Source organism: Betta splendens, chromosome 6, assembly GCF_900634795.4.
Source record: "Betta splendens chromosome 6, fBetSpl5.4, whole genome shotgun sequence".
NCBI lineage: Eukaryota > Metazoa > Chordata > Actinopteri > Anabantiformes > Osphronemidae > Betta > Betta splendens.
In genome coordinates this window covers 3,464,295-3,477,167 of record NC_040886.2, presented here as the reverse complement: position 1 = coordinate 3,477,167, position 12,873 = coordinate 3,464,295, and the positions used below count along the sequence as shown (strand labels likewise).

The 12,873-nt window shown below is 40.5% G+C and overlaps 2 protein-coding genes across 7 annotated transcripts in view; one reads left to right on the top strand and one right to left on the bottom strand.

The window, feature by feature from the left end:
* The window catches only part of hydin (HYDIN axonemal central pair apparatus protein), a 53,941-nt gene extending 49,357 nt beyond the window's left edge, over positions 1-4,584 (bottom strand). For 5 of the 6 annotated variants that reach the window (XM_055509596.1, XM_055509600.1, XM_029153228.3 and 2 more), the window contains exons 1-8: positions 4,455-4,584; positions 3,489-3,690; positions 3,210-3,276; positions 1,949-2,074; positions 1,278-1,397; positions 829-963; positions 282-481; positions 24-148 (exon numbers count right to left, since the gene is read on the bottom strand). In XM_055509596.1, the coding sequence (XP_055365571.1) occupies positions 24-148; positions 282-481; positions 829-963; positions 1,278-1,397; positions 1,949-2,074; positions 3,210-3,260 (757 nt within the window). In that variant the 5' untranslated portion in view covers positions 3,261-3,276; positions 3,489-3,690; positions 4,455-4,584. Of the gene's footprint in view, positions 1-23; positions 149-281; positions 482-828; positions 964-1,277; positions 1,398-1,948; positions 2,075-3,209; positions 3,277-3,488; positions 3,697-4,454 lie in introns of those variants that run through there. The other variant, XM_055509597.1, reaches the window with a different exon arrangement.
* A 61-nt stretch (positions 4,585-4,645) lies between these two features.
* pnp6 (purine nucleoside phosphorylase 6) lies at positions 4,646-12,631 on the top strand. Its single transcript, XM_029153233.3, has 6 exons — positions 4,646-4,811; positions 7,589-7,752; positions 7,866-7,969; positions 9,702-9,877; positions 9,972-10,162; positions 11,034-12,631. Exons 1-6 carry the CDS (start codon positions 4,783-4,785, stop codon positions 11,228-11,230), a joined length of 861 nt encoding a protein of 286 aa, XP_029009066.1. The 5' UTR covers positions 4,646-4,782; the 3' UTR covers positions 11,231-12,631.
* The last annotated feature ends 242 nt before the right edge of the window (positions 12,632-12,873 follow it).

Sequence of the window (12,873 nt, the reverse complement as noted above, 5' to 3'; positions counted from 1 at the left end):
GGTTTAGAGAGTTTCATCCTTACCAGTGTGGTAGTGAAGCAGCATGTCTTGGCTGTGGTCGCCAATTGTCATTGGGTGAAACTCTACTGTCACCTGCAGGCTCTCTCCTACGTCAAGAGTCCCAGAGGAGGGTGTTACTGAAAAAGGCCTGGAAGAAGCAGAGAAGCAACAAATTTCTGAAGTTAATGTCAGAAAAAATGTACTGTAAATGCTTAACAAAAATACATATAATAACAATCATCCAATAACAATACTCTCAAAAATGATGAAACAGGTCTCACTTGTCAGTGTGTAGCTTGAACCTGGCCTTGCTGTTTCCTATGTTGCGGACTAGGTGAGTCCTCTCTGTGGAAGCTTTTACGACACAAAGAGGTAAATTGAACTCATCTCGGAAGTCGAGAAGGGCACGTGGCCCAATGGCACGTACTGGGACCACAAAACGCTCCCTTTCTGTCACACAAACCAGGCTGTGGTGGTAATCCTAAACAGGAAAAATGAATAAAGGCGTTCAAACAATCAAAATACTTACTGTTAATGACCATGAGGAGGGTTGTAGAGAGACTTCAATGAAAAACATTTTAATCTATAGCCCCGCAAGTATGGCACCGCTCTTGAAAAGGAGATTTGAATGAATGTCCTCTGCTCCTCCCTACAGTACATGTCTGCTCATACAGTAAAAAGTAATCTGATTTCTTTGTGCTTTCTGAATAAATTGCTGTATATTTTTTATATGGAATAAGAACTGTGTCACACAAAACAAGGCCTTCAGCATTCCATATACGCTGAGCTGACAGGACGGGGTTAACAAACAAACATTGTGTCCAGTACCTTGCTGTCCAGTGGGGTGAAAATAACAGTGAAAGCAGCATACAGTCCTGGTGCGACCTTGCTGTGTGCGTTCTCTGAACCAACCACATGAAAATATTCTGAATCCTGCAGCTCCACCTTCACATTCCGTGAAACCTTGACAACACACAAATTGTTTAAAACTACAGACCCATAAAGCAACAAACACAAACACGCACTGAAGAAATTGATCATTAGTTGTTTGTTTCTTGTGCTAAATCTTCTTCTCTATCGCATGACCTTATCCAATCATCCTTCACAACTTTCACTCAACACACATGCTGTGACGTGTGGTCTGCTGGATCTACTGTAAGTAACACTACTTCTGCTGCTAAAGTCAAAGTGTTTAAACTGCGTATTGATCCATTCACAGCTGGATGTGGACTTAAACCACAGCCCAGCAGCAAAGTTTGTGTGAACATTTATCATACCTTGTCATTGTTGAAAAGACACAGAGGTAACTTGTAGGTCTGTGAAGGAGTGAAGTTCTGGAAGACCAGCTCAGAAGGATAGGGCTGGAAAAGTGCTTGGTCCAAATCCACTGTGGACAACTGAAGACACACATACTGTAAGTTCCCATAAGAATGGTAAGTTCAACGATATGTGTATTCATAGACTGCACTGTACAGTAAATGTAACATTAGCTGGAATTTATAAAGGCTTATAAATATTTTATACACTTTTTACATAGCCCTCTACAGTACAAGTCTTTTGTAGTGAGAAGAAAGCTTGTCAAACTGCAATGTCAACTGCAATGTATTTTTAGACACTCAGAAGTTAGAGTGAACTCCCCAAGGTTTCGTTCTCAGAAAATGTAAGGTAGAAAAACACACATTTTGAAGACAGCTGTAACAGCAAATTCTTGTTCAACCTTTACTGTATCTTTTGTCGGTGTCACTCTTCATTAAAGGTGTTTCCTTTGGTATTTGCTCCAAGCTCCTATTCAAACCTGACACGTTTAACTGGTTCCCTCCACTTACCTGCTGTCGTTCACATTTTTTGGCAATACTGTCTCATACAACTTTAGTTTCATCTTTGGTATGGTGAAAGCACAAGTAATGATTAAAGCCACAGATGTAACACAACAATGGCAGGGACTTACTTTGTGATTTGTTGACTGCCTCATATCAAGCAGCTCCACAATGTGGGGCCGGTATATCTCGTTGGTGTTAGCTAGTCGCTCCTCTGTAGATTGTAACATCTCCTGGATGTAAGCGGACGGATTCACCTGAAAAAACACCGTAGCTCAGTCTTGTACTGTATGTAACTGCACTGATGTCTACTGCCCTGCTTTAACCACAGTTAGAATACATCAACCAATAAAGTAATGGGGAAATTTTAATAAGCACAATAAACGGAAACTATCAATTTAAAATATTATGACCATTGTATTGCATTTATACAGTACAGTAACATGTGCATCAGGATGATTTTACACTGTTTGTTATCCTGTAACACTTCCGCTTAAAAAGTGTGAATCAGCATAGCAGTGATGCTGTTCTAAGTTTTAATTTCTCTCTATTATTATTTCTTTAATTAATAAAGAATTGGAGAGTATATTTATGACAACTCATCCACAAAATCCAGGAGAGGTGACCAAAGGTTACTTGTGTGACACCTGGAGAATGCTGAACAGCCAACATCCATCAGAGGAGGCTAAGAAGTTATGGGTAAGAAAGGCAAATTCAGGTTCCTGAGGATAAAATGGCTGATCGGTTTTATGATATTGTGACAATGGATGAAGAAAATGATGAGGATGTGAAAGGAAGGAAGGCTGAGAGAGGGGGAAGACCTAGTGACACAGTGGGCGAGTGAGAACCATGGTGTCCCTGGGACAACTGGGCAGAGGGACACTCGTCATTGTGGAGAAAATTCAGAGCCAAGATCATTTTGGAACGAAACTCTCAACCAACCATCTACACATCTTTGACCCTCTCTGATCAACTCTCCAGCAGCCTTGAACTTCCAGAGACAAAAGGGTTGTGAGTAAAGACTATTTATCATTTGGGCTTTGTCACTTAAGTACAGTTTTGTACATTAACTGAAGGATGCCAGTAAAAAGCAAATGAGCCTGTGATTATTGGATCATGGACTCCGCTAAAACCCATGTGGATGTGATTCTGAACACAAAAAGTTGCAGTGACACAAATATTTGTTTTGGTTTGCTGTGAGCAATTACTGGTCAGTTTAGTTTATTCCCTAAACTGACCAGAAGTCAGTTTACTGACCAGAAGACGTTTACCATAAAGTCACACAAAATTGTTCACCTGTTAATTTATTAAACTACCAGTTTGAACACCTAGTGTACTCACTTCTAAGTTACCACAGTGTAACAGAGTATGGCTAAAAACATGATTTCTCACCCTTCTTGGCTTGTCCTCCTGAACAAGTTTGAGGTTGTTAAGCGTGAACATTTTGTTGCAAACACACCTGTAGAAGAGAAGAGAAGAGAAAGAAGTGACACTGAGCTCTGAAGCTACAGTAGCAAATGTGTGCAATCCACCTTTCCAGGCTGTGTTCAGATATATTTTAGTTTAGCTAGTCCGCCAATAAAATGCGTTTTCTAGGTTATTTAATTGCATTCAACATCGTGTTTGGTGTAAAACTATTGTTGTACTGTCGCTACATACGAAAAGTCTTACCAGGTCGTAGAGGAATAAACCGTAGATTTGCAGTTTCCATAGCCACGCCGAGCCCAACTTTGTTGTCATTCGTTGCTGGGGCAACGGAGCCGGCGCCTCCAAGCAAGGTGTTCTCTGATTGGCTTCCTACCTTCGCGCTTTCCAAAATGATTTCTGGGATTAAACTGCCTCAAGCAAGTCTGCTCGACCCAACGATTTCCAACTGAAAACACTCCAATACATTTTAGTTTAAGATCCTCCATTACAGTAAATAAAACGTCCACTCAGATGTAACGGGTCTAATGCAAATTGACAAACAGTAACTACCTTAAACTGTTAGTAAAATTAAATTAAACTAACACTTCAACAATGTTGTTAAATCAGTAAAGAATATTATATCTTACCAAATGATCTTATTTTATTAGGAAATTTTCAATCTAAAAGCATCAAATAAGTCCTAAAAATAATAATGACCAGATTTTTTTTTACTCATAAATTCTGTAGCCACAGGCAGTGGATTTACTTAGATACTCGCTTCAGTAATCATTCTGTTATGTGGTTTGCTATGCAGCTGAAAACATATTAGTTTGTATGCTACAGACTGTAGTATAAACAATAGACACGTCCCTTATACAATGTGTCTCATGTGCATGTCCCATTCCAGCTTTTTCTCACACCAACCAATGTGTGTGTGTATGAGGGGGTCATCATAAGGGCAAGTGAGGCTACAAAAGAGATTTAAAAGCCTAGTGGGCTTGATGACAGCACAAGAATTTCTATGTGATCTGCAGCTCACTTATTTATCCCATTTGACTGACTAATCATGACACATCTTTTGAGTAGGCTACAGGGATTAATAAACCAAATCCTTTATTAGTATCATTGGTCTTATATGCTCCCATCTGACAATGTTTAAGTGTAGGGACACAAATGAATTAAACTGAATGACATTATGTAATGTTTGTGTGTTTAGGTTCTCTCTCTCACTCTTTCTCTCTCTCCTTGTGCCCTCGTAGCCCGTGCATTGTTCCTCCCTCTGTTCCCAGCCTGTCTCTCATGGTGAACGCATCACTGGGTTGCCCACCGTTGTAGAAAATCGGATTTAATCTCCTTCAGAAGTAGCGGCAGCGCGGCTCGGCCACGCCTTCTCGCCCGATACGCAGTGGCGTCAGCGCGCACCGCGACCTGCGCCGCTGCGTCCGTCGCCACGGAATCGCCAGCAGCTTTAACGACGAAGAGCTGAATACGATCAGCGCCTGTCAAAAACGACGCAAGCGGCTCATTTCCATCTCATCTGTGCCGCTTTTTAACAAATATGGAAGCGACATCCTCCCGGTCTTGTAGGTAAGAGCGATAAATCCGTTGCTGATTCAATGTAGTTTATTTAGGCGCTATTTTGGTTCATGTATAATAAAAAACGCAGCGACTCAATAGAAGTTTGTGGTTGCGCTTTGTTAGAACACCTTAGAGAGCCAAAGCAGCACAGTCGGGTTATTTTGGGGATTTCAGTGACATATGAAGGACATGTACCAGGATCCATCCCTCTCTCTCTACTACTATTCAGTTCCAGGTGACATACCACAGGCCAGCCGTGTACAGTAGTTCCTCCCTGCTGAGCTCAGTGGGGCTCAGCAACAGTTCAGACCGGTCAGACTGGTTTCCCAGCCAGCCTGTAAACAAAGCACCACGGACAGCTCCGTGTTAGTGAGGATAAAGGATTTTGTTCCATATAGCTGTGATAGTAGCTAAACGTATTAGCAGGCTAAGAAGCTATAGTGCTTCAACAACCTAATGAGTAGTTATTATGCATTTATGTGTTATTACTTACAGTACTTCTAGATGAGCAGACTCATGCTAATATACTGTATTTTTGAAGGCATCTGAAGCTATAACACTTGGCTCACTGGGTCGGTTTAAGAGATACATGTAAATAAGAGACACTAGTTCTTGCAGACATGGTCTTTAATGTCAAACTGTCTTTCATTTAAACCATTTTAATGACTTATGATTTCTATATAATAGAAATAATTCAGTACACGTACACTAAGAAAAAAAAAAACTTGGAACAGAAACTCCATGATGGATCTGTTCTAATATACAGTATTTGAGTTAAGCTCCGGCTGTGTCACCAAACATCAAGAGGAAAGATCACGGGGAAGTCATATAGTTCAGGCATTCTTTAAAGGGCTGCTCATGCACTGTGTGTGGTAGAAACACCCAGACTGAAAGTGAAACATGGAACTGCCAAAGAGGATCTCAGACGCAGGTACTTATACAGTACATTGAAACTACTGTACTGTAACTATACACCACATTTTTAAGAACAAGGCCTAGAAAGATTTACACATCATAGTAAGTGTCTTTCTATCATAAAAGAATGAACTTTCAAAATTCATTCACACCATCTTTCTGCTTTACACACACATAAAACACCATGCACGTCGTTTCTGTAAGATAAGAAATCACGTGTTGTGTGGATGGGCATTAAATGTGTTGCACATCACTGTTAATTTCTTTATGTTTCATGTCCTGAGTTTATAATTCACTCATTTAAAGGTTAACTAAAGTGAATTGCTGTCATTCATTGTTCAGTTGGGTTTGGCACAAATCCAGTTGATCACAAATCACTTACAAACAGAATAGCAGATGCCTGTGTGAGTGTTGGGCTTTTTGCCATTGCACGTCTGCAAGTGACATGTTCTTAGTGAAACCAAGAAAATAAAATACTCAACATAGGAACAAACAATCAACAATCAGTGAAGTCATGAAGTCAGTATTTTGATATGAGCTGTGCTTTTTGAGAACAGGTTGGAAGCTATGACAATACAATGCTTTATTTGGGGGATTTTAACATATGAGAGATTTTTTCTCACGCTTTTTGCTTTTGTGTAACTTTGTAGTTTATAGGTGTCACTGGATGCACTATATGTGCATTTCCCTCAGAACAAACAGCTTTGAATACCCACTTAACATGCCAGTGTAGTTTGGACTTAGCAACAGTTCAGACTTGCCAAACTCGCTGGTGACTGTGAGCAGACTCAGACTAAGGGGTATTAGAATTGCTGTCACTTCATGGTGTCTGCTTTCTCTCATCACCGGAAGCAGGCAGATGTGTGCCAACTGCTAATTGCTAAGAATACTCAGCTATAGTATGTTTAGAGTGTCACAGGTCTGCAGAACATACAGCATGAGACTAAACAGTGAGCACAACATAATCTAAACAATGTGGAAATTATAATTTCTATTTAAAGAAATGTTTTTGTCTTCTGCACAAGTTGTGTCCCACTTGGCTCCAGGGTAACAGCAGTAGCACTTTATAAGGATGCTTGAGGGTTGTAGAACCTGTGAGGGTTGTAGAACCTGTGAGGGTTGTAGAACCTGTGAGGGTTGTAGAAACTGTTCTGTTCTGATGTAGCAGCCAGCCTATAGGCAGCTCCTCCAAAAGGGGCTTGTCATCACCAGGCTCAGTCCTGCTGCAGATTGGTCTAGTGAAGGCTTGCAACCTGAAGGCTCGTTGTGTTTTATTAACAAAGCTGGAGGCAGAGAGGTTTACACCATCAAGCACAAGGGCATGTTACCAGATTTATAATCAGAATTACAGCTTGTTCCACACTTTTAAATATGTTGTACAGTCAATTCCAGCTGACCAGCCTCTCAATATTAACTTGTTTGGTGCAGTTAAAGTGAAAGTAAAACTCATAGAGTTTAGATAACAAATTACTGTATAGTACTGACTTTCAGACAGTCTCCAGTGCCTTTGGTAGTTTTTCAGCTGATAATAGACTTGATTGATTAGGGCAAGGACATCTTGTAATTAAATTTCACTGTAGGACTATAGTGTACGTTTTTTGTGTCTTTCACATATTTCCTAGGCATCTATTGTGCTATAGATTTTTCTGTTTATATTTTTATGTGTATTCTCCTGTCTGCTACACAGTGATGTCTTTTTAGGTGTTAAAGTCAGATTTTGGCTACTGTAGTATTCGTGACATTTGTTCCTTGATGATCATGGTTATCTAGATAATTATCAAACATCAAAAAACAAGGGAGTTACGAAAGCTGATTATCAACTCAGATAAGCATGACAGTAATAAAAATGATTCATATATTCTGAGTTACAGTTATGAAGAGTACAAGGAGACAGCAGACTGGCTGCTAAACCACACAAAGCACCGCCCCAAAGTGGCCATTATCTGTGGCTCAGGCCTGGGTGGCCTGGCTGATCTGCTGGAGAACAAAACTGTCTTTCCTTATAAAGACATCCCCCGTTTCCCCACTAGCACCGGTAAGTTGTCACTGACGGAATTCCATCTAGAATATACAGTATGACAAGCGTTCAGACAGTCACGTGTTTCCATGCATGCCTGAAGCTTCTTATATACCGTATGTGCCATGCAGTTCCAGGTCATGAGGGTAGCCTTGTCTTTGGGAAGCTACACGGCCATGAGTGTGTGTGCATGAAGGGCCGCTTCCATTTTTACGAGGGATACAACATAAACACAGTGAGTAGAAACGTCTGCCTGCCTGTCTGTCCGTCTGTCCCTCTATCCATCCATCCATCCATCCATCCATCCATCCATCCATCCATCCATCCATCCATCCATCCATCCATCCATCCATCCATGCTGTTAGCATGGTAAAGATGCACAATATAGCACTGAATGAAAAGCATTATGGAGGATTAGGCTTTACCATTATTTGATTATTTACTCTGTGTTGTTCTGCATAAAATTAAATCAACATCCCACCATCACTTTAATGAGACTTGTCATTAAGACATTTTGATGAAAACCGCAAGACTTTTCCAGAAAACTGGATGGAACAGACATGCAGACATATCTATCCTCTGTTAGTCTGTGAGATAGTTTTTCTCTCCATTTCTGTCCGAACAAACTTGCTTCTGCATTTTGAAACCTTTGATGTGAGTTATATACTGTGCAGTACAGGACAACCAAACTACGGCTTACATCCCAAGCTTTGACTTTGTCAAGCGTTTTGTGCTATAGGTGCTTTTTGGCCAAAGGTCGGTCAGCCCATAATGACAATTTAACAGTTGTGATGAGAATTGGAAACCTGCCAAGTGACTTGACACAGCATTGACCTTTACTCTGCAGCGTCCTGCTATTGTTTTATTACAACAATTTACACATAAAATTTTAAATAAAAACTTCACCGAATCATAAAAGGCTGAATCATGTACTGTAAGCTAACATACTGTAGAAAGACAGATGTTTTATGACCCTCCTGTATCAAGACAGGACTTTAGACAAATGATAAGATGAGATAAGATGAATATCTACATAAACTGAACGCATCTTTAAAGCTCACTGAGGTCAATTATCACAGAAAATGAGTTACAGTATACAGTATGTAAGCAAGCTTGTATAACTGTTAGAGTTGTAGGGAATTTACCCTAATGCAACCTGGGAAAAACGTGTGCTGCACGCCATCCAGGTCATCTCCTCTAAGACTTTTATTTAGCACCATCCAACTCAAAAGCAAAACAGAACAGAATCCTCTGGAACAAAGAACAGGGTGAACTCAAAAACACACACTGCTCTTCTGAACAGAAGAGCTCATCGAATGTATTTTAATTAGTCAGGGAGAATCACCATAATAAACATTAACATAGTAAACATTCCATACATGGAAACAGTAACAGATCCATGGTAATACTCTACCGTACACATTGTACACACTGTCACTGTGAATATGTTAACATTCTCAATCAGCATATAGTTTAAAACTCCAAAGCACCACTTGAACCAGTAAACTAGACACTAAGAGCTTTGGCAAATAATTTAAAAAGTCAGCTCAGCATTAATAGCTCATTGCTACAGTTTAACCACTCACGCCTGCGTGAATTCACTTTCAACTAAACAGGCGAATAGGTCAAAGTGTTTTATCAGACAGTCTAATGTTGCAAAAGGACATGGCTGACCTTATCTGCAAGTCTGGGTACCTGACAACATTTCTGCACTAACGAGCAAAAAGCTTTTACCGGCAATTGAAGGTGTAGAGACATGTGAAATGGGAAAAGCCATTTTCAAATGTGGAAGCAGTGAAAAAAGTCATTTATGGGCCATCAGCCTCCTCACAACATTTAGTACACGACGACCACAAGTTCAGACGGGCCAAAACCAACAGCAATAGAAACACTCTGTTAACACCTGCACGTGCTGAATGTCTTGAGGTAATGAGAGGATGTCGGCGCTGTCACGTCTGTCTCCCCAGGTCACGTACCCAGTTCGAGTATTTTTCCTGCTGGGTGTGGAAACTCTGATTGTGACGAACGCAGCAGGGGGACTCAATGGCAGCTACAACGTGGGGGACATCATGCTCATTAAGGATCACATCAACATGCCAGGCTTTGCAGGGCAGAATCCGCTGTGTGGGCACAACGATGAGAGGTACACGGGTACACTGTACAGCACAAGCACAGAGCAGCGCCAGAATGCTGGAAGGTTTAAAGTAGCAATCGCCCAACGCTTCACCTTTCTCCAGATTTGGGGTGCGCTTCCCGTGCATGTCCGACGCATATGACCGCGGGCTGAGGGAGCTGGCCAAGGGCTCAGCCAAGGAGCAGGGCTGTGACCAGTTCCTGCAGGAGGGGGTCTATTGCATGCTGGCTGGGCCATCCTACGAGACCATTGCAGAGTGCAGACTCCTGAAGACGCTTGGGGCAGATGCTGTGGGTGAGTACAGCTTCACAACCAAATATAAACTCCCAGACTGGATAAGAAAAAGTCTAAGCCTAACTGGTTAATCCTTATAATGTAGAAGTGCTAAAATAATTTAGGTCAATAATTAATTATTAAGATGTTAATTAAGACTTAAACTTTGTTGAGCAGTACAGACTAAAGTTTGACTGACGCTGCACTGATGCTGTTTTTCCCCTAGTGTTACAGTAGGAGTTGTCACATGTAATGCGCACTTGTGTCAGTTTTGCTTTCCGATTTCGCATTTGACAAAGTAAATTTATGGACCTCCTCCTCCTTTATTGACAGGAAAGCGATAACACTAAGATGGTAACTAAAGTTTAGCTTAAATTCACGACCAAAATCCAATAAGTCTAACCAGAAAAGAATGAACAGTCACAAAGAATATCAAGCAAGTGCAAGTTTACAAACTCAAGGCAAACACGCTTTGGGGACAGAAAAATCCAGATAAAAAAAAAACGTTTGAATAAATAAAAATACTTCCTTAAATACTCAAAATGAAATCCAGCTACATGTAATAAGCATGATGAACATGAATTGTAGAGGTGTGTAACAGAAACGAACTAAGAAAAAAAACAAAGGTGTCTTCATCAGCCATAGTGTGACAACTAATGGTTTTAAGCACGTTAACGAATTCTGAAAAGGGGGAAAAAGAAAATGAAATCGCAAACCGATCAATCATTAGGAGGAAATCATTTTATTTGGACTAATTAATTAGTACCTTGATAAGAAAAGAAGGAAACAATTACAGTTATGGTCCCAAGTCACTGCATTATTTCTCAAATATAATGGAGGCAGTGTTGTGTTATGGCCTTTGTTCAGCTGCTCCTTTCCTCCTTCCGTCCAGGTATGAGTACAGTCCCAGAGGTGCTGGTTGCTCGTCATTGTGGTCTGCGTGTGTTGGGGCTGTCGCTCATCACCAACAAGGTTGTCACAGATTACGACAGTGGTGAGAAAGCGAATCACGAGGAGGTGCTGAGGACCACAGAGCTCCGAACCCAGGACCTCCAGAAGCTCGTCAGCAACATCATCACCAAGCTCTAAAGCCTTCTTGTAGAAAAAGGGTTTCTAGTCCAGTTGGTTGGCAGAATACTGGGCAAAGGTCTGAGAGGAGGTGCAGAAGGTTGGACTTGGTTTCTGAGTATTGGGTAATGTATGTACTGTAACCACAGCAGGACCTGAATGTGTTTGCAATGAGAGTTAGGAAAAAATGAATCGCTTCGACACTTTTTGGGAAACATAGCTTGATCAGTGATGCAAACAATTGTGATCAGTTCAATATTCAGGGTGCTTGGAGCTGGTGGAACATATGGGTCAGGTGACAACTTACAAACTAAGACAAGTGTGGTGATGGTCACAACCATAAGTAACAGTTTAATCCCCATTCGAATCTTACATTATTGGTTCAGTGTTGGGTTTAATCCTGTCCCACCTGATACAGACAGACTGACCAGCGTCTCATGTCTGAATGTGAATGGTTTTACTGACTTTTGTTGACTACTACAGGACCGGGTCAGTGGCTCTGATCACCGGCTAGCGTTCTGCTCTTGCTCTGGATGATGACTCTGTCATTTTTACACTTCATCTTTTAATAAGTGCTTAATATTAGGATTTGTTTTTATTAGGACATTGTTGCTGACAACCTGTTAGGTCAGTGCGCTGCTTATACAACCATAATCCCATTATTTGATCAAAATGAATTTATTTAGATTATTTTATGATTTTTAAATAGACAAATTGCTTGTATCTAATGTATGTATTTACTGTAGTAGTAGAGTTGCATCAATCTTTGCTGGTCAGGAGAAAGAAATACAGAGAGAATATATAAAAAAACATTATATGAAGATTATCTGTTTATAAAAAATACAATATAATCATATAATAAGAAATACTAAAAGGTTAAGGTTCATCTGCCCAAGCAGTAGTGATTTATGAGAGGCTTTTCTAGAGCACAGAACCACAACACTGTAATATCAGAGAGCGCTATAATACCTGGGCCTGGTTTTCAATCTCCTCTGTGCGAATGTATAACCTCCTGCCAGGTTCCCTTGACCGTCTCATTCATTAAAGCCTGGAAGGCTGGAGGAATCCTGGATCAGCAGTCCTCTTAAATCGTTTGCATCATGCTTAACATTAAAATGGTAATGGAAGTCTTAAAAGGCAACTCCACTCTGACCAAACACCAGCATCACGGTCTGAAGCCTGGACCTGCATTGTAAGGAGTATTACAGTAGTACTTACAGCAAGTGTCTAGTTATTGAGTCTTACCCTTATTAATTTCTCTGTGCTTAGTTTAAAGAATTGTATTTCTTCCAGGTCTCAGCCAGAGTTTTACTCACACACAAGATAAATATATCTATATAAACTATGTCTACTGAATAGAAACAATTTATTTTTATTTCAAAATCTTGGTGCTACTGTATCTAATAAAACTTGGAGACAAAACCATGGCACTTTTATTTTGTTAGGATTCAGCTTTGCGTGTGTGCCTGTGTGTGAATCAATATGAATGTTAAAGGTTTGTTTTCCGGGAGAGAAAGAATCAATTCCACTATCAGTGATAATGAGGATCAGTGAACGGGGACATATTCGTGGAAAGCTGGAGATAAAAGCGACACACCAACACCTCACAGCACAATCCTTGATAATCCCCCGATAAGCAAGCACACACACACACACACACACAC